Genomic DNA, 21,517 nt, shown 5'->3' on the forward strand with positions numbered 1-21,517 from the left:
CAGTTGAAAGCTCTAGAACAAAAGGAAAAAGATACACCCAAGAGGAGTAGACAGCAAGAAATAATCAAACTCAGAGCAAAAATTGACCAAATAAAAACAAAAAGAACCATTCAAAGAATCAACAAAACCAAGAGTTGATTCTTTGAGAAAATTACCAAGATTGATAAACCCTTAGCCAAACTAATTAGAGGGCAAAGAAAGAGTATCCAAATTAACAAAATCAGAAATGAAAGTGAAGACATTATAACTGAAACTGAGGAAATTCAAGAAATCATCAGATCTTACTATGAAAGCCTTTACTCAACAAAGCTGGAAAATCTGGAGGAAATGGATTAATTCCTAGACAGATATCAGATAGTAAAGTTAAACCAGGACCAGGTAAATCATCTAAATAATGCCATAACATCTAAAGAAATAGAAGCAGTCATCAAAAGCCTCCCAACAAGAAAAAGCCCAGATCCAGATGGGTTCAGTACAGAATTTTATCAGACATTTATTGACGACCTAATACCAATACTCTCCAAACTATTCCACAAAATAGAATCTGATGAAACACTACCTAACTCGTTTTTTGAGGCCTCGTTCCTAAACCATGCAAAGACCCTACAAGGAAAGAGAACTTCAGACCAATCTCACTTATGAACATTGATGCAAAACTACTCAACAAAATCCTTACAAACCAAATCCAAGAACACATTAAAATGATTATTCACCATGATCAAGTAGGCTTCATCCCTGGAATGCAGGGATGATTTAATATATGGAAATCCATCAATGTAATCCACCATATAAACAAACTCAAAGAAAAAAACCACATGGTCATCTCACTAATGCTGAGAAAGCATTTGACAAAATTCAACACCACTTCATGTTAAAAGTCTTGGAAAGAACAGGAATCCAAGGCCCATACCTAAACATAATAAAAGCAATATACAGCAAATCAACAGCCAACATCAAACTTAACAGTGGGAAACGTGAAGCAATCCCACTAAAATCAGGGACTCAACAAGGCTGCCCACTCTCTCCCTACCTATTCAACATAATACTGGAAGTCCTGCCCAGAGCAATTAGACAGCAAAAGGAAATCAAAGGGATACAAATTGGAAAGAAAGAAGTAAAAACATCACTGTTTGCAGATGACATGATAGTGTACTTAAGTGACCCCAAAAATTCCACCAGAGAACTTCTACAGCTGATAAACAAGTTCAGCAAAGTGGCTGGATATAAAATTAACTCAATCAAATTAGTAGCCTTCCTATATTCAAAGGACAAACATGTGGAGAAAGAAATTAGGGAAAAGATACCCTTCACAATATTCACAAACAATATGAAATACCTTGGTGTGACTAAATAAGCAAGTGAAGGACCTATGTGACAAGAACTTTAAATCTCTAAAGAAGGAAATCGAGGAAGATCTCAGAAAATGGAAAGATCTCCCATGCTCGTGGATTGGAAGAATCAACATTGTAAAAATGGCCATCTTACCAAAAGCAATCTACAAATTCAATGCAATCCCCATCAAAATTCCAACCCAATTCTTCATAGAGTTGAAAAGAGCAATGTGCAATTTCATCTGGAATAACAAAAGACCTAGAATAGTGAAATCCATCCTCAACAACAAGAAAAAATCTGTGGGAATCACTATCCCTGACCTCAAGCTATATTACAAGGCAATTGTGCTAAAAACTGCATGGTACTGGTAAAGAAATAGGCACGTGGATCAATGGAATAGAATAGAAGATCCAGAAATGAGCCCTCATATATATGGCGACTTGATTTTTGACAAAGGAGCTGTAAACATTCAATGGAAAAATGACAGCCTATTCAACAAATGGTGCTGGTCCAACTGGCACTCAGCATGCAGAAGAATGAAAATAGACACTTTCTTATCTCCTTGTACAAAGCTCAAGTGCAAGTGGATCAAAGATCTCCACATTAAACCAGGTACACTGAAATTATTAGAAGAGAAAGTAGGGAAAACCTTAGAACACATAGGCACAGGAGAAAATTTCCTGAACAGAACACCAATGGCTTGTGCTCTAAGGTCAAAGATTGACAAATGGGACTTAATGAGATTGCAAAGTTTCTGTAAGGCTAAGGACACTGTCAAGAAAACAAAATGGCAGCCAACAGAGGGAAAAGATCTTTACCAACTCCACATCAGAAAGAAACCTAATATCCAAGGTATACAAAGAACTCAAGCAGCTAGACACCAGAGAATCAAACAACCCTATATAAAAAATGAGGTACAGAGCTAAACAAAAAGTTCTCAATTGAGGAATATCGAATGGCTGAGAAGCATCTAAGAAAGTGCTCGACATCCTTAGCCATCAGGGAAATGTAAATCAAAACAACCCTGAGATTCCACCTCACACCAGTCAGAATGGCTAAGATCAAAATTTCAGATAATAGCAGATGCTGGCAAGGATGCGGAGAAAGAGGAACACTTCTCCACTTTTGGTGGGGTTGTAAACTGGTACAACCACTCTGGAAATCAGTCTGGCAATTCCTCAGAAAAATGGACATAGTACTACCTGAAGACCCAGTTATTCCACTTCTGGGCATATACCCCAGAGAAGCTCCAACATACAACAAAGACACATGCACCACAATGTTCATAGCAGCCCTATTTATAATAGCCAGAAGCTGAAAAGAACCCAGATGTCCTTCAGTAGATGAATGTATAAAAAATTGTGGTATAATTACACAATGGAGTACTACTCAGCTATCAGAAACAATGACTTTATGAAATTCTTAAGAAAATGGATGCATCTAGAGAATATAATCCTGAGTGAGATACCCAGTCACAAAAGAACAGACATAATATGCAGTCACTGATAACTGAATACTAACCCCAGAAAGCTCTGAACACCCCAGAAACAACTCACAGACTATATGAAGTTCAAGAAAAAAAAGAAAGAAAGAATATGAAAAACCATTATGCTTATTCTTTTCACACCAAGAAAACTTTGACTAACTCCAGGCTACATCTTGTTTTACATGTACTTTATGCTCATTGTAACTAGTAAGATCCTAATGCACACTATCAAACCTTTAAAAAAAGAAAACAAGTACTGATAAAAATGTATTCGTATACTTTTATGCAAAAATGCTTAAAATCTGTACATTTATCTTTGTTTTTTAAAGTAAAGTTCAACTTTTTAAAAAAGGTTTTGTGACTCTGAGCCTGTTTTTGGCAACAGGTGGGGCACAGAACCTGGGGACCTACTCATCACTGTGGCTGGTGCTGACAGAGACCCCTTGTTGAAAACCTGGGATTGATGACATATCAGTTACTTTTCTCACTACTGGGTTGGAAGCAGCATAGGGAGGAGAGGGGTTGCTTGGCTCACAGTCTGAAGAAACAGTCCGTTGTACTACAGTTCTGACCACTGCAACCAGTGGTGGCCAGCAACTCTTGTCACCCAACAAGTCAAACAAAAATAAGAGGAATTAGTCAATATGCTGCCCAGAGCATGACCACACCAAAACATTAGCTTCTCAAATTAGAGTGTGTCACATACCAAAGTATTTTGACTTCATAAGTGAGCACATAAAATGTCTCAGGACTATGGAGTCAAGGAAACACTAAAGATGGAAGGAAAATGTCTTTCCCAACCCAGTGTGAATCAAGAAGCCTTCTGGAGTTTTTCTTACAGAACCCAAAAGGGAAGAAAGAATGGAGAATTTCCAGAGACCAGCCTTCTTGGGAAGGCTGAAAAGGCAATGGGGAAGTACTGGATTATTGACTCAGTAATAGAAGGAGTCTCACAGCATAGGCCAAGAGCAAAAGCAATCTAAATAGAAACCTAAGGACAGTATAAAGTCACTTAGAGATGACTAAATAATTCCAGATTAGTTGATGTGGCAAACATCTCACAATGGAAAAAAGAAGTTACAGAAAGACCGAACTTCACACCCCTAGCTGTCATAGGGTGTAAGAATATGACTATGAAAATGTACAATGACATGTTTAGTTGTTCGGTGTATGGTTGATGTTTGTTCCTCCAACTAGGCTCTAAGAGGCATACGGACAGGAATACCAGGACTGAGCTTCTACCCTTATCTAAGTCTCAGACATACACTGAACTATTTCTGGTTGTTAGATAGACAACAAATGAGATAAACTGTGCTCAGTGTGGGGAGATGAGCAAAGTTAACACATTAAGCTGAAAGGAGACCAGACATAAATAAGCTCATTCTGAAGGAGCCTTGTGGAAGGGAGCCTTTACAGAAGGACTTAAACACTAATGGCTGCCTCTCTCCTGACATATAAACAAAAGCTTTCTGGCCACCAGTGAACAAAAGTATCAGAGAAGCTTAGCCTAAGGCCTGGGTTCTAGGTGGAGCTTCTTAACACACAATAGCTACCCCAACTCAAAATGAAGCTAGACCCGGAAAGCACAGGACTCCCGTTTTCCAAGTCTTTGAAGGCTTGAAATAGGGGGACCCAAGCTCTGTCACGATTTTGCAAATGCCTGTCCTTGCAAAATGCAATACATGCAAATAATTATAAGTAAAGACACATAAATTCAATGACACAGAACATTGCCACTCCCCCAAGGGAGGAGTTAGAAGATGGTGTTTCAGAGCCTCAGCTCCCTATGTGTTTACATTTTACTAACCTGAAATTCCTTGTGTTTTTCAGAACTCTGATGCAAGTTATGACTTCAGCAGCAATGACCCCTATCCTTACCCTCGATACACAGATGACTGGTTCAACAGGTAAACTGAGTCTTGAGAACATCTTGCTCTTGGTCTTCAGAGTTTATTTTGCTCTATTCAGGGCTTGGATGTCACCAGCAAAGTCATATAGCAACACTGTGCAGTGTGATGTATGGTTTTCTTCAGTGGCTTTGTTTCTAAATTCTTGGGTTTTTAGTATTACAATAACCCGCAAGAATTATCTTTTGATTATCTTGTTCTCTTGAAATAGAAATTGTTTTTCAATCCAACCTATTACAGATCAGATTAAAAAAAAAAAACAGAAACCAGAAAGCTTTTCTCACATTACTGTACAGTGATTTGCGCCCACTTATTCTACTGAAGAGAAACTTTTTGTTGTTCAGAGACAGGGTCTCACTGTGTAACTTTGGCCATCCTGGAGCTCACCATGTAGACTAGGCTGGCCTCAAACTCATTCTACCTGCCTCTGCCTCTCTTCGTCCTAAGATTAAAGGCATGCCCCCTGCCACACCCAGCTGGATTCCAGTAATTATCTCTGCGTCTGTGTTGACAAACCTTTAAAACGATTTCTGCTATAAGGTAACAAACAGCCTTGGTAGTCCTTTCCTCAGAAGTGTGACTGACAGAGGCTTGAAGTACAGGCCAATGTGGTCCATCTGAGGGTACCATCTTCCTCCATCCTGTTTTGCTACAAACACATCAATGTGGCTTCTTTGTGGTTTTTTTTTTTTTTTTTTTCTTCAAATAAATATCTTGCTTACATGGGTAACTGTATATGAGTAACATTCAGAATTTTATGTTTTACTTACTCCAAGGGAAAAAATACTTTAAGTTTCAAACCTGGTGCATAGGGAAAGTTTGCTTGGTGGGAATTAAATCACAGGTAAACTGTTTTGTGTTGGTGAACTGACTCAAACAGATAGAGTTTTTCCTGAATATAATCATGGTCTCCTCCAAGCCAAATCTTCTTTATTTTTTTTTAATTTATTCTTCTTCCATATCCAACTACGATTTTCTCCTCCCTCCCCTCGTTCTAGTCTCTCCCCCTGCCTTCTCTTTCCCCTCCACTCAGAAAAGAGCAGACGTCCCAGAGATATCAACTAAACACAGTGTGACAGCTACAATAAGAACGGACACAAGCCTCACATCAAGGCTGAAAGGGGCAGCCCAGCAGGGGGAGAAGGGTCCCAAAGGCAGGCACTCCCATCGAGGAATCCCACAAGAACATCAAGCATCCTGTCCATACGATAATAACATATATGCAGAGCCCCTAGGTCAGACCCACAAAGACTCCCTGATCTCTGTGAGCCCACTTGTGTCAGTTGATTCTGTGGGCTATGATCTTGGGGTATCGCTGACCCCTCTGCTCAACCCTTCCTCTCCTTACTCTGTAGGACTCCTGAGCTTTGCCTAATGTTTGGCTGTGGAACTTTGCGTTTGCTCCCATCAGTTGCTGGACGAAATCTCTCTGGTCTCTCTGAGGATGATGCTGGGCTCCAACCTCAGCATGTCCTACAGGCATGACGAGCTAACTGTAGGTCAGAGGTCTTGTGGCTGGGTTGGTATCCCAATCCCTCCCCTTGAGGCCTTGCCTGGTTACAGAGAACAGCCAGTTCAGGCTCAATGTCCCCTGTTCCTAGAAGACTTTGCTAGTGTTCCATTGTACCACATTTCTACCCCGCCCTGAAATGCATCACCGAGTCTAGTCATCCAGCGTTCTCCCCCTCCATCTCCCCATCCCTCTGGTTTGCATCCAAATCTACCCCCATTCCACCTGGGAAATCTATTTCTCTTTCCCAGGGAGTCCCCCTGTAAGCCCTCCTTGTTACTTAACTCCTCTGGGTCGTGGATTATAGCAAGATCATCTGTAACTTTACAGGCTAAATCTTCTTATGTGATACATGTAGAAATCTTCAAAAAAAAAAAAAACTCTAAGAAAATGCCTTATCTCTTAAATATTTTCATTTGCAAGCTTGTTCTTGAAAGTTCCATTTTAAACAGGCTAACAGCCTCTAATTAGATCTAATTAGCATTTAGTGTAATGAAAATCCATCACTGTCAGCAGTAAGAATTCCCAAGTGACAAGTTTACCAGAGACACAGTCCTAGCGAATCAGGCAAGCATACTGCTTGTGTCCTAGGAAACCAATGACTCGGGACAGAATGGCTATCCACTCTGAACAATAAATACCTTTTCCCCAATCATCAAGTCATCCTTAAACACTTTCATCTACCACATCTCGCACGATCCTCACAAGGAACAGAGACCGTAACCAATAGTATGTGGTAGTTCAATGAGCATACCACACTGGGAGAACCGGGGCCCGAAAAGTTGGCAACCGTATGGCATGGAATAGTCTTTCTTCCATGTGTAGGATATGTTCCTAAAAGTTTCCCGCAGAATGAAAGGACGCTGTTCCTGGTACCATCTTCAGTACGGCTTCCTATAACTTAAGGCAGGAGGTGGGGGATGGGTTGAGTGTTGAGGAAATGGTCATGAGTTACGTGTTGTCACAGCCGAGAGCCAAAAACGTGAAAGCCTGCTCTATTTTTGTACACTGTTTCTATTTTATTGTATGCATTGACTTTTGTCATTATATCAAATGTCTAAGGGAAACAACTTAAAAGTAGAGTTTTCTTTGGGCTCTTGGGTCAGATGTCTGTCCTTGAGAATCTCTGGCTCTATCCTGGAGCACGGGGAAAGTCAGACCATCATGGTGGTGGCAGAAGTGTGACTGGGCAAAAGCAGCTCACCTTACGGCTCACAGGAAGCAGAGAGACACGGAAAAGCCGGGGCAAATCTAGCCCCTTGGTGTTAATTCTCCTCCCCCAGCTAGACCCCCACCTTTAGTTTCCTTCACCTCCCAATAAAAGATTCCAGCTGGCAACCAAATCTTTAACACATAAGCCTACTGAGGACATTTCCTGACCCAGCCATAACATTAAAATGAGAAATAAGCTTGAAATGCAAGGGAGCATAGAAACAGGAAGTGGAGAGATATGGAAGTTAAATTCAATGTTCACGAAAGCACTATTTTTGCTATGCAAGCTTCTGAAGAGCTTGCCAGATTGTATGAGAAGAAGGCTCACACCTGAATCATCATAACACCAACTAGACAGTGAGGCCAGCATTATACATCAGGCTAATCCACGTTGAGCTAATCTTACTGTTTCTAAGGCACTCGTCATCGCAATGCCTTGTGTGCATTAATTTAATTCTCCCAACACTCTTATGTTATACCATTTGAATGCCTTGTGTGCATTAATTTAATTCTCCCAACACTCTTATGTTATACCATTTGCACAAGGTCACACAGTTAATAACTGGTCAGGGATAATAGAGTTGGAAGTAAGAACAAAGAAGGTGAAAGAGAGAGAGAGGTAAGAATGCACTTGAGAAGCACCCTGGACGTATGATTCGGAAGTCAGAGATCACACAGGGAACAGCATCACCCTAAAAAGAGTTTATGGAGAAGAGACTGTGTTGCTAAGAGAAAGAAGAGGACAGACTCTGTGGCTGAGTAAGAAAATGACCCAGAATCACAGACTAGGGTCCCTATCCCATTGCACCCAAAGAATGTTGTCATCCGGGGACAGGGGAGCCTTGAGTTCAGCACCTGCCCTTAGCCAGCACAAAATCTGCTGTTGTTCTACCAGTGCATCCTGCCAGCTGCACCACCACAGGGACATGGCACTGCCTCCTCGGTGACTGTTTCTGGACATGGGTATCAAATGAGGCGCTGCACACCCATTCAGGCTTTATGGTCCCGTAGGCAATGCCCGTAAGCATGCGCTAAGTCTCCAGTACAGTTTCCTGCTGCAGACCCAGAAGGAGCTGTTATTGATTCTAGCCATGCTACAGAGGCTACTTAGAGCCCAGGGGCAATCGCTGCACAGGCATCAGCCGTGACAGTGGCCATCTATCCCAAGATCCCATTACTGAGGAAAAAGGAAAATACAACAAAGCACCCTCAAGCAAGTGACTAAAAAATGTTCTTACTGATTAATCTGTCTTCCTTCAAGTATGCCTTTCTGATAGAATATATTTAAAACACCAAGCCCAGGACTGTTCATGAAAACAAGTTTCATATATGTGCAGCACTGCTTTCAACATGTCCTGTCTTATGCATGACTGCACTTTGTGGTATAGTCATCCCATTGTGGGCCACTCAGTAACTATGCAATGTTTGAGCTCCAGAGATATTTCTGAAACACAGTTGAAAATTTTGTAAAGTATAATTTCCTCCTAGCTTGCAATCAGAGAATGACAATTTTTTTGGCCCAACAAAATGATAATCCAAATTACTGAAAAGGAAGGAAATATTACATATTTAACAGGCACCATTATAATTGATTTGCTGGGAGGCCTCTGGATCTAACAGCAATTCTTTTCCTGGCTGGCATTCAGTCAACACTGATTAGCTGGTTGATGGATGGGTAGCCTACCTTTTCAGACACACTGCTGAGTGGCCCTGACATCTGTCTGTTTTCAGAGCTGTCTGCTACTCACAAGGTTTGCAGCACACATTTGGTCAGTGCTCTCGCACCTCATTCAGCTCTGACAGAATAGCTGGAGATGTGCCATGGATCCAAACTCCATTACTGTGCTGTTGTCCATAAAAACCCCTCTTGCATAGCATGTCTTCGACAGGTACTTGCCACGGAAATGTCATCCCTGCCATTGGTGATATTTATGGGGCAGAGAGGATGCTGTGCATTCTATCTATTAAGCCCTAAAGAGGAAGATATTTTGGACTAGGTACAATCCCTGGCCATAAAAAGTTTGCTATAAATTCAGGAAGAGAGAAGATATTTATTACTCCCAAACAGCCAGAGTTGAGGGAGGGGGAAGGCAGGTGTAGGCTGAGAACCACTCATCTGTAGGATCTAACTTGATTGATAATATAGTTAAGCCTTAGAATATGAAATATTTTCAGTAGATTAGTTTTTCCTTATTAAATGTCATATTTCACGTTAAAGAACCCTAAGCAACAGGTCACCAAAGAACAGGTGAGAGAAATGTCCTTCTCTGGCTTGCCCCTGCCACATTGGTATAAACTCATACTTTACCCTGGTGATGTTTAATGGCTTAGAAAGAGATAAACATCTTTCTCTTATGTCTTTATAAACTCATTTTGAAGTCACCTCCTAGATAATAACATTCAAAGCATTTTCAAAGACATTGATCAAGCTCCCATGTTCATGTAAGCACAGACATGACCTCCTAGGTGAAAATTATCTTAGCGTTTGTTCTACATCCAAACCAGAGCTTAGCAACACCCAGTAGAGTATCATGTTCTTAGTCATTTATAGTCCTTGGGCAAATATCCATCTCTATTCCTCTACTTCGACTTCATAGATGGCTATCATTTATGTTGCTCCCTCAACTAAGGAAGTAGACATAAGAGAAAAGTAAGGGTTAGGGGAAAATTATAAAGATTGTAAAATACCTGTACATCCACATAGTCATATCTGCCTTGAAAGCTACTTTTGTGCATTTTCACACACGGATTTTATGGTCTTCAAGGGACAATAATTCTTCTCTCAAGAGAGAAGAAACATACCTAACTATGACAGACAAATCTGATATTCTGTGAAATGTTTAGTGAGGCATTGATGGTGCCTATATCTGTTTTCCTGGCGTAGGATAAATTAATGCTCTTGCCTTGAAAGTTTGCCTTGGGCAGTAGAGATATGTAGCAGAGCCTGTAGGTATTCCCTCAGTGAAGGCACATGCCATTGTGAATTTCAGTAAAGAATTTCTCCAGACGTAAAGGCAAAAATCCCTCCACTGGGTCCAAGGTAAGAGAATGCCTAACAAGGCTGCAACTGGAAAGCCCCCACTACTCAGGTACCCAGACACCCACTCTCTCATATCAATGTGTAAGGAGAAAAGGAGATCTCATACAACACAAGCTAAAGCTTTCTATATTTCTGTTACTAGTGGAAAGAGAGAAGAGTTCAACCCAAAGTTGCCTCGCGTGTGAGAGATGTGATTAACTGCAAAAATGAAGTCTTAAAACATAGCCTTACAAAGATGAAGAAGTTCCCTCACTTCCACAAAATAAAACAAACCCCAGGCTTCACCAAAGCAGTTTTGCTGGCTCTCACTCACCACCAGCTCAGCTAGTGTATTTGTTCTCATCCTTGCTAGGAACCCTGACCTTACACAGCAAACATGACTCATGTCAAGCTAAATGGATATTCTCTACATTTAAGCTATTATGTGCCCAATGCTGAGATTCCCATCTCCAGAGGCATGGGTGAAGAGCCTCCAGATGGCTGCCGTGAAACTCTGGCTATACAAAGAGCCAGGACAAAGGGAGAATGGAAGACAACAAAGCTGCACAGAAACTTCCCAAGCTGCATGCTGCTTGTGACTAAATCTAACTTCCCTCTGTATTCTGTGAATCCAGAACCTTGAATCCAATCACAGTGCCCAGATAGAATACTCACAACCAAAGATCAACTAAAGCAAATCATAAGACCAATAACCAGGAAATAGGTTCAATGGGGGGTAAGAAAATAAAATAGAAAAGATCACATCAAAATTCTGCAACCTAAAATCCCAAAGCCTGGGGAGGGAACACAGCCAAGAAAATCCAAAACCAAGATATAAATATATCATATATAATTAATTTTGTGAATCAGTCTTGAAAAAAAAATATGTAGTTTGTTCAGAGTGGTAAATATATAACATTAACATTAACATAAAAATATAACATTAACATAAAAGAAAATAAATGTTGAAAGAAGTATTGCTTCAACTCAAAAAAAAATCCCATAAACATGAGAATAAATAACAATCGTGTTTGAAATATCTGACTTTGAAATGCAATCTCAATAAATGAGATACTGCCTAGTGTGGCTGAAGGTAGAGAGATGCTTTTCTAATTGAAGATAATAGTTTTTATCAAAAATTTACAGCAAATATTATTTTTAATGGTAAGACTTTGATAATGTTCTCTTCAGTTGAGACAAGATAAAAATGCTACCAACCATCTGTTTTACTCAACACTGTTATACTTCATAGATGATCAAATAATTGTAAATCTCATTAAAAAAATGTAAGAAAATCATAAAACCTAGCAAAAGCATTCTTGAGTTCTAGAGAGACAAACTAAGTTAAGTTCGTGGATAAGAGAATGGGGCAGTTGGAAAATGTCAGGTTAATCTGTTAAGTTGGTGCAATTACAATCAATGAAAGTCAGTAGAATTTTACAGTGAAACCAGATAGACAATCCTAAAGTTGACATAGAAAAATCATAAGGCTAAGAATAAAAGAACATGAAGAAGAGAAGAGAAAAGGGGATAAAGAAAATGAAGGACCAGACTAACAACAAAAGCAAAGCAAGCTGGGAAAGCTTTAGAGAGGAAAAGAAGGAAGGAAGGAAAGAAGAAAGGGAGGGAGGGAGGGAGGGAGGGAGGGAGGAAGGGAGGGAGGAAGGAAGGAAGGAAGGAAGGAAAGAAGAAAGGAAGGGAGGGAGGGAGGAAGGAAGGAAGGAAGGAAGGAAGGAAAGAAAGAAGGAAGGAAGGGAGGAAGGAAGAAATAGAGAAAGAAAGGAAGAGAAGAAGAAAGAGAGGGAAGAAGAAAGAAAATATTAAGGGGCTGAAGAAATGGTTCAGTGGTTAAGACGATATGAGCTCTGGCAGAGAACCTGGGTTTAGTTCCCAGCACTGAGTTTCTGACTCATACCCATCTGTAGCTCCAGTCTCAAGAGATTTGACACCATCTTTTGCCCTCCTTATGCATATACATTTACAAAATATTATGTAAAATAATATTTTTAGAAAATTAAAAAAGACAGAATAAAGAACACAGAGATACCACCAGAAACAAAAAAGAGCTTAGGACATGAGAGAAACTGCAATAGAAATGAAAGATGGAACAGCGGCATCCAGTAAGTGGTAGGTGCCACTCGTGCAAGGAAAACTAGACATCCACTCCCCATCCTAAGCACAGAGTCTTAAATTGTCTGAGCCTTTGAGAAACGGGTGCGAGAAATATCTCTATGATCTTGACATCAGACAGCACTTTTAAACAAGACCCTAAACCAGTGGTTCTCAACCTTCCTAATGCTGTGACCCTGAATTACAGTTCGTCATGTTGTGGGAACCTCCAACCATAAAACTGTTTCATTGGTACTTCACAGCTGCAATTTTTCTATTGTTATGAATCATAATGTAAATTCTCGAGATGCAGGATACCTGATATGTGACCTCCTACCCCCAAAGGGATCGTGACCTACAGGTGGAGAACCAGTGCTTTAAACCATAAAGATTGATAAACTTAATACAACACGTTTAAATTTCTTCCAGAAAAGCGATAGTAAATAACGTTGAGCCACAAGCTAAAAGGCATATGAACTGAATTCTATAGAGAAGGAATAAAACTCAATATTCATTTTTTTAAAAGCTGTAAGTTTAATGGAAGATGTTTAACAGGTAACTAACAGAAGACAGGCCCTAGAGAATTAAGCATTTGAAAACACAGCCTTGCTTATAACGGTGGAGACAAAACAAAGTGGATCAATAAGACACCATCTACACTAACACCACAGGCGTGGTTTAACAAATGATGACAAGGCCATGAACATCAAAAACACTCCCACTGTGCAAAAGACAGCTTATAACCACACCCCAACCATATTTATTTCTATAGGAATAGCCCAGACAAACTCTTCCACATGAGCATAAGAAAGCAATATATAAGAGTTTTCCCTTTCAAATTATGTGTAATGTTCACCGAAATCATTAATAAAAATACTGTAAAAGATAAATTCATTTTCCTCCCTGAATGATGACTCTGAGACTAATTATTTGTTAATAAATGCCTAGGCCATATCTTCACCTTGATCACTGACTTACTCTTATTATCCCTTTAGGCTAGCCTGGGCTCAGCTCCATGGATGGTTCCCTCCTGTCTTCTTACATCCCTCTACTTAGAGGTCCTAGAGTGAAACTCCCCTTTATTCCACCCTGAGTTCAGCTTCCTGCTCCTACCTCCATCTCTCGTCAGGTGACTCTCCTGGACTCTGACTACTTCCCACAGTCCTCTCTGAGCACAATGGATATCCAAACTCCTATTTGATGAGCCTCAGCTCATCAGCCATGGGCTTTTTGTTTTTAATTAACAGGTGTTATTTATAAGAGATTCTCTCTATAAAAAACCTCCCATGGGTAAATAATTTATGATATTATAAGTAGACTACTGCCCAACATCAAAAATAGTCAAATCATGAATCATCAAGGAGGTTAAGAAGAAAGGACATTGGGAAGGACTTCCATTATATGTGCAAAGACTTAAAGCCTCTGAAGACTGAAGAATATTTAGCTTTTTTAGGCTTATGAGGTGACCATATAAGAGGTGTTGTATTATTCATCAAAACTGTTGTAATGCTTTAAATATTTCATTAAATTAAAATATCCACGGGCACTGTGGCCCAGCCAAGTTGTTGAATAAAATGAAGCAGCCCACTTTCTTCTGGGAGCTTCTCAGAGTTGGGGAATATATGGTAATGAGGGCAAGAATAAAGTCAGAAGCTCAGAAACAGCAGCTTGAACTGTGGTTGGGCCTCTTAACTGAGAAGTAACTCAATGATTCTATACCTCTCCATCCAAAATGGAGAGAATAATAGACCGTTTGAATGTTAAATATGATAACTTTTATAGCATTTTAAGCAAAGTCCCAAGCCCATAGTCTGTGCCAATGAGAGGAAGAGGCATTACAGGCATCCAGCCCATCATACAATGTGTTATATATGTATGCCCTCAGTATAGTATATTTAGAAATAGATACTTCAAGGCTGTGCGTGATGAATTTACATCTGTAATCGCTGCATTTGGGAAGTCTAGACAGGAGGATTCATGTGAAATAAGGCCAGTCTAGACAACAGTGAGTTCCAGACCAGCCTGTGCTATACAGCAAGGCTTTGCCCTCCCCTAACCCCGCCCTGAAAAAAAATGAGAGAAGAAAAAGTAAAAAGAAAGGAGGAGGAGAATAAGGACAGGAGGAGGAGAAAGAAAATGTGGAGAAGGAGTCAGATAAGGGGAAAAAATGAAAGAAGAAGGGTGCTTTGGGCTGGAAAGATGAGGGGATGGTGAAGGCACTCTGGGTGCACATCAGTGGAGTGGAGGGAGCAGAGAGGTTGGGGGCAGAGCCTCATGTCATCTGGACACTCCGCGAGCTGGTGAAGACTGTTCTGGAAAGCACACTTTAGTCACAGCAGCCCAGGTTGTGACCTCGGGTCTTCACAGTGAACCCTGACTTGCCCGCCTAGCCTGTTACCTGTATTTTCTTCCAGTTATATATTACCATAGCAACGCCACAAACAAGTCACCTAGACTCCAGCAGCTTAAGGCAATAAGCATCATTGCTCTATGCAAGCATGCACTTGCTCTTTAGCTAGATGTGTTCCTTCTTTCTACGGCATACACAGACTCTAAAACACCCCACTACACATAGTGGGTACAAGAAATTTTATCTGTCCTTCTAATTTGACTCATTAGCTCAATTTTTAAGAAATGTGAAACAGATTACTAGCCTTATCTCACTAGCAACAAGTAAATTAGTAAATTAAACGGTAAAATCTCTAATATTCACACTTACACTAATCAGCTTTTTTTAAAAACTGGCCAGGTTGTGCCCTGTAGTTTCTTTCTTGTGGCTGTAATAAAACACCCCAACAAAAGCAACCTAAGGAAGAGAGGGTTCATGTTGGCTCACAGTTCTAAAAGGACAAAGCCCACCATGGCAGCAGGTGGGCAGGGCCAGGGCACAGGAGCAGGTGGGCGGTGCCGGGGCACAGGAGCAGGAAGCTGGCTGGTCATGTTGTGTCTACACTGATAAAGCAGAGAGAGAACAGAAAGTGGGGTTGGCTGCAGTGCTCCAGGGCCTGTTCTGAGTTTCTCCAGAGAGGCTCCATCTCCTAAAGGTTTCACTGCTCTTCCAAACAGTGCCACCACCTGGAGACCAAGTGTTTAATCTGTGCATCTATGGAGAACATTTCACACTTGAACCATGACATTCTACCCTGGTGCTCATGGACTGACCACTTCTACCACTTTATTTTCATCAAAGCCAGTCGCAAGACCAGTCCAGACTGAGAGTAAGGAAGAGTACACTTCACTTTCCCATGGGAGGTGCATGATATCACATTGCCAAGGTCATGGGTCAGGAAAGTGGAAGATGATTTAGCTTGACAAAGCAACAAACCCATACCTGCCTCTTGCCCTCATTGGGCTTCATCAGGAAGCCAACCAATCAGCAGGTGTTTCCCTTGCTCTTGAGACAGCAGGTTGGCCAACTGAAAACAGACTTAGAAAGATTTCCCTGAAGTACAGGGAAGTGAAGGCATCTGTTTCATGATCACACTGTGTCAGAAAAATAGACAAGTTGGTGGTTTTCCACAGTATCAGAATTTACCAACAAACTCACATGCCCATTGATTTCTCATGGTCATTGGTTTCTTTGGCAGCCGTTTCCATGTTTTCCTGATTTCCTTTGATAGCTGGTCATTTACACATGGATTCTTTTATCCTACCCTTAATTACTAATTACATACTACACAACACACTGTAGGTAGAAAGATGGATAGATGACAGATAAATAGATGATGATAGAAAGAAGAGATATATGGATGGATGGATGGATAGATAGATAGATAGATAGATAGATAGATAGATAGATAGATAGACAGACAGACAGATAGACAGTTCCAGAATCAGGGTAAGTAAACTTAAAGGAATTCAAAGAGGTCTAACTGGAGACAGGGAGTAGGCTGATAGGTGCAGAGTCTCTGTGAGAAGTAGCAGAACTGTTGAAGAGCTGCAAGAGATACAGCACAGAGTTGAGCCCCAGGGTTGAGTCAAGCTGTAATGGTAAGAATCAAAAAGGCCATGTAGAAAAGGTATAGGGCAGAAGGCAGACAGACAAACAGTGGGCAAGCAGTTGGCAATTCAATTAGGCAGCATCAGCAGTGACATCTGAGCCACGATGAAGCTCCCAAGGCAGTTGAGAGTTTTACTCTCTCTACCTACTGCTCCCTTGATGCACACACCAGGTGACAATAGGTCCACCTAGTGTTAGGTGTCCTCCTCTTGATGGGGTTCAGGAAGGGTGCTGTGTGCTCCTCAGTCTGTAATATCCAATAACTTTGTGGGCAGGATTTTTCTGGTATGCTTTTGTTCTTGTGGTCCTGAACTACTTTTATAGTGTGGCCCCTTTCTGAATTTAGGGATAAGTTATCAGTTTGCCTCATGAGTGGTGTCAGAGGTGTGATTACATGTTCACCAAGGTGCCAAGTCACCTTGGCTCTGCATTTGCACTCAAAATGGAGTCAGAAATGTTTGTAATGTGACAACATCTAGGGCAAAGCAGGTCCCTAAGACACTGTTTTGTGCAGTTATCAAGTCACTTAGAGCAAGGAAGCCAGATCTGAAGCCAGATCATTTTGCCTGTTTGGAGGGTTATGGGAACCTCCATTTGTTGTTTGCCGTTGTCAGTGCTGCCTAAGGTAGCAAACCTCAGGAGAGCTCATGGCTTATACACCTCACTTAAAGAATTCAAGGGACCAAAACATCTGGGCAAACTAGCTCACAGGCAAATCTCCCAGATCTTTAACAAACCCTGTGAGGCAGAAATAAGGTTTTTTTTCCCCCTTATGGAAGTTATGGCATTGATCTCATGCCTGTCCTGGTCATTGTTTTCATGCATGGTGGACTTTGAGCAATGATCGCTACTCCTTCCAGGACTCAGCATTGGCACCTATGGCCCAACCAAACTTAATCAGACTCTTAATAATGTTCCATGTGGGCGTGCGTGCGTGTGTGTGTGTGTGTGTGTGTGTGTGTGTGTGTGTGTGTGTGTGTGCGTGCATGCATGCATGCATTGTGGAAACTGTGTGAGAAAGCTGAAGTCAGAGGAACAGAAAGAATATTAGTCACTGGAAGTTAAGGAGGATGAGGAAGAGGGGGCACAGAAGCAGGTTGGATGAACAGTACTAAAATATACTTCATAGGATACGCCCTAGTGGTCCACATCATAGAAGATAAACTACAGTACACAACAATGTGTTGTGTGTTTGGTAAAGAACCGGAAGAGAAGACATCCGAGTTTCCCAACACAGAAATAACCATCCAAGGAGAGAGAAGCACTCATGCTCTGATTTGATTACTCAGCATGTAATCATCATATTCTTATATCAAATCACTACTCCACAGCCCGTAAATATGTATGATGCTATCTATATATTAATTCAAATAAATATGAAAAATGTTAAAAACATTTAACATTTATATGAACACTTATATATATATATACATGTATATGAAGTATATGTGTGGGTTGTATGGTATGTATCTGATATAAGTATATGCTTGAATATGTAATACTGGAATGTAGAGACGGCTCAGAAGTTAAGATTACCAGCTGCTCTTCCAAAAGACCTAGTTTCAGTTCTCAGCACCCACATGGCCGCTGAGAACCATCTATAACTCCAGTTCCAGGGGATCCAGTGTCCTCTTCTGGCCTCTACAGTCACCAAGAATGCACATAATGCATAGACACGTGCACAAGCAAAGCCTCATACACATAGAATAAATAAATCTGAAAAATAGATTCCATACGTATATAGTTATATCTATATTGAAATACGTACATTTGAAGATATATGAACCAATGTATATATGTTTCAGTATGCAATACGCATATGCATAAGCTTCCATGGATTTTGTGGGGGTATTTCATTTGACTGTGAAAGTAGCATCCATGATAAACTTCCCTACATTAAACCATATCCACGTGACATCCTACAAGTCTGTGCTTTACAAATCCCATGACGTGTAGATAAAACCTTTGCTGGGCACTTGCAGTTTTCATAACTTTTGAGTGAGATAACTCAGTCACAAAAGAACAGATATAATATGCAGTCACTGATAATTGGATACTAACCCCAGAAAGTTCTGAACACCCCAGAAACAACTCACAGGTCATATGAAGTTCAAGAAAAAAGAAAATGAAAAACCATTATGCTTAATCTTTACACACCAAGAAAACTTTGACTAATTCCAGGTTACATCTTTTTTTACATGTACTTTATGCTCATTGTAACTAGTAAGATCTTAATGCACACTATCAAACCTTTAAAAAAACCAAGTACTGACAAAAATGTATTCATATACTTTTATGCAAAAATGCTTAAAATCTTTGTTTTTTAAAATAAAGCTGTTCAATTAAAAAAAACAAAAGAATCATCACTGCAGAGGCTGCAGGCCTCATGTGTTCACAATGCACAGTCTTCATTCTGGTTCTAAAGGGACATTTAAGCACACGAAGAGAGTGGCCTTTGTAGAGGCAGGATTGACTTCTACTCACTTAGAGAAAGAAAATATGTGTTTATTAATTATATAAAATATGTAATGAATATATAGATCTACCTAAATATGCTCACAAATTATATAAATATTTCATAATTTATAACATAAATGAAGTTTTTAATAAATATATTTATTTATAATTTCACAAATCTAAAAGTATATGAGGGGTTCTATCTTTGAATATGTTTTGATTTTTTTGATGAAATTCCACACATGTCTATGATATACTCTGATTACTCTCTCCCTATGCCTTCTCTTATCTCTCTTGATCTCTAACAGCAACTCTACCTTTCCCAAATTCATGATTTTTTATTTTGGGCCATCTGTAGGACAACTGGATTAGAACTACCCATTGACACTTAATGGGACCACCAGTGAATGCACAGATAAAAGCAATGATGTCTCCCCTTCCTGAATCTATCCATTACAAATAATCCAGCAGAGAAGGGTAGAGCCCCTCTTCAATCTGGTCAAGCTATCAATAAGTCCAGTGCAGGCATCCCTAGCTGCTATATGAGTTCGTAATATATGAGTAAAGATTCACAGGAAGGTAAGACAATTGATGCCTCTTCTCCAGTAGCCTGCATAGTACCTTTCAGGACTGTGAACGCCAACATGGAGAAAGCACCTCTATTGCTTTATCTCAAATATCCACAGAGCACAGGATCTTCAGCAATAAGGTCTTATCATCTAATTCTGAGCAACTAAGAGACATGTCAAGAGCCTACACTGTGGGGAGAGTGACCTTTGAACTCTCCATTACCATCATCACCTAAGGAGCTCTCTGACTCCTGTGTTAGAAGATTTTAACAGTCTATGGCTTCTAGGAACAGTTTTTCCAGCCATGAATGCTGTCTCTTTTTAAACTATTTTTTATAAAAATCACACTTTCTAAATTTAGGTACAAGACAGTAATGGTTTATATCTTTTTCATATCCTCTTGAGTCTTCTCTGTCCTCTAAGCCTGTAAATATTTCTACCCCCTCCCCACTTTTATATTACCTAATTCCAACTAATCTCTCCCTTCAGGCAGCCCCTCTTAGTAGACTCTTGTTAATGTCCTGGTTTCTAAGGGTACTCCAGGTTAAACACACAAAATTAGAAGCTAGGGTGCACATGCAGTGTTTTTGATTTTCTGTGTCTGAGTAAATTCAATCACATAATTGTTTCCAGTTTCATCCATTTACCTGAAATTTTCATAATTTTATTTTTCTTCATAGCTCAATAAAATCCCATAGTATAGACCATATTTTTCTCTCCATCTATCAGTCGATGGACATATGGACTGATTGCATTCCCTGGCCATTATGAATTAAGCAGCATCAAACATGAACAACTATCTATCTCTGTAGCAATGTGTACAGTCCTTTGGGTATATGTCCAGGAGCTGACTTGCTCAATCATATCATAGTTCTATTTTTAAGGACTCTACACACTTTTTCCATAGTGGCCAGACCAGTTTGTACTACCACTAAAAGTCAATAGAGATTATCCTTACTCAACAACAGCCTTGCCAGCATTTGTTATTATTTGATTTCCTGATGATGAAAATTCTGACAGTGATGAGATGGAATCTCAAAGTTGTTTTAAACTGTATCTCCCTGATTGCTAATGTTATTGGATTCTTCTTTTTCATTATCTGAGAATCTTTTACATGTATACAGGATACAAAATCCCCCCAATTTCTCCCCAACTCCCCTGAACAAAGCTTTCAGCTCAGTATTATCTGGATTTTTTATGTTCTGTTACTGCAGTATGTAGACAATAGTGTTTTTAAAAAATGGAAGTGGAAAAATGGAACAGGAAGTATTAAAAGTGATGGGGACTATGAAGGCAGAGTAGGGAAAGCAGGGAATGATAACATTAAAGGCCTTTTTAAAACTTGTATGGAAGCATACTACTTGAGAAGCTTTCTAAGATAGATTCAGAGAGAGAGAGAGAGAGAGAGAGAGAGAGAGATAGGTAGGGTGGTAGATATGTAGATGATAGGTAGATAGGTAGATAGATTATATAGAGAGAAATAACCTTTAAATGGAATTAACTCTATAATAGAGGTACAATACCCCAACTAGATACCATATGATACCAAATAAAACCCTAGTGCCAGGAAAGGTCCACTTCATTTTGCTGACCAATGGGATTACATACCCTCCCCCAAAAATATTACAAACTATTGCTAATCCTATTGGTTACTGTACAGAACTTGACAGTAGACCCTATTTCTTCAGACTTTTAAAGTTTTCCAATAGATTCAATATTTTTACCTTATTGGTTAGATTAATGTCTTAGTCAGGGTTTCTATGCCTGCACAAATCATCATGACCAAAAAGCAAGTTGGGGAGGAAAGGGTTTATTCAGCTTACAATTTCCACATTGCTGTTTATCACCAGAGGAAGTCAGGACTGGAACTCAAGCAGGTCAGGAAGCAGGAGCTAATGCAGAGGCCATGGAGGGAT

General features: G+C 40.0%; 1 protein-coding gene across 2 annotated transcripts in view; it reads left to right on the top strand.

Annotated features, from left to right (window-relative positions):
* The window catches only part of PCSK2 (proprotein convertase subtilisin/kexin type 2), a gene marked incomplete at both ends in the record, with an annotated part of 224,750 nt that overhangs the window by 162,494 nt on the left and 40,739 nt on the right, over positions 1-21,517 (top strand). For both annotated transcript variants that reach the window (XM_080931075.1, XM_080931076.1), the window contains one exon: positions 4,649-4,725. In XM_080931075.1, the coding sequence (XP_080787201.1) occupies positions 4,649-4,725 (77 nt within the window). The remainder of the gene's footprint in view (positions 1-4,648; positions 4,726-21,517) is intronic.

This window comes from Micromys minutus, assembly GCF_963924665.1.
Source record: "Micromys minutus genome assembly, chromosome: 17".
Lineage (NCBI taxonomy): Eukaryota > Metazoa > Chordata > Mammalia > Rodentia > Muridae > Micromys > Micromys minutus.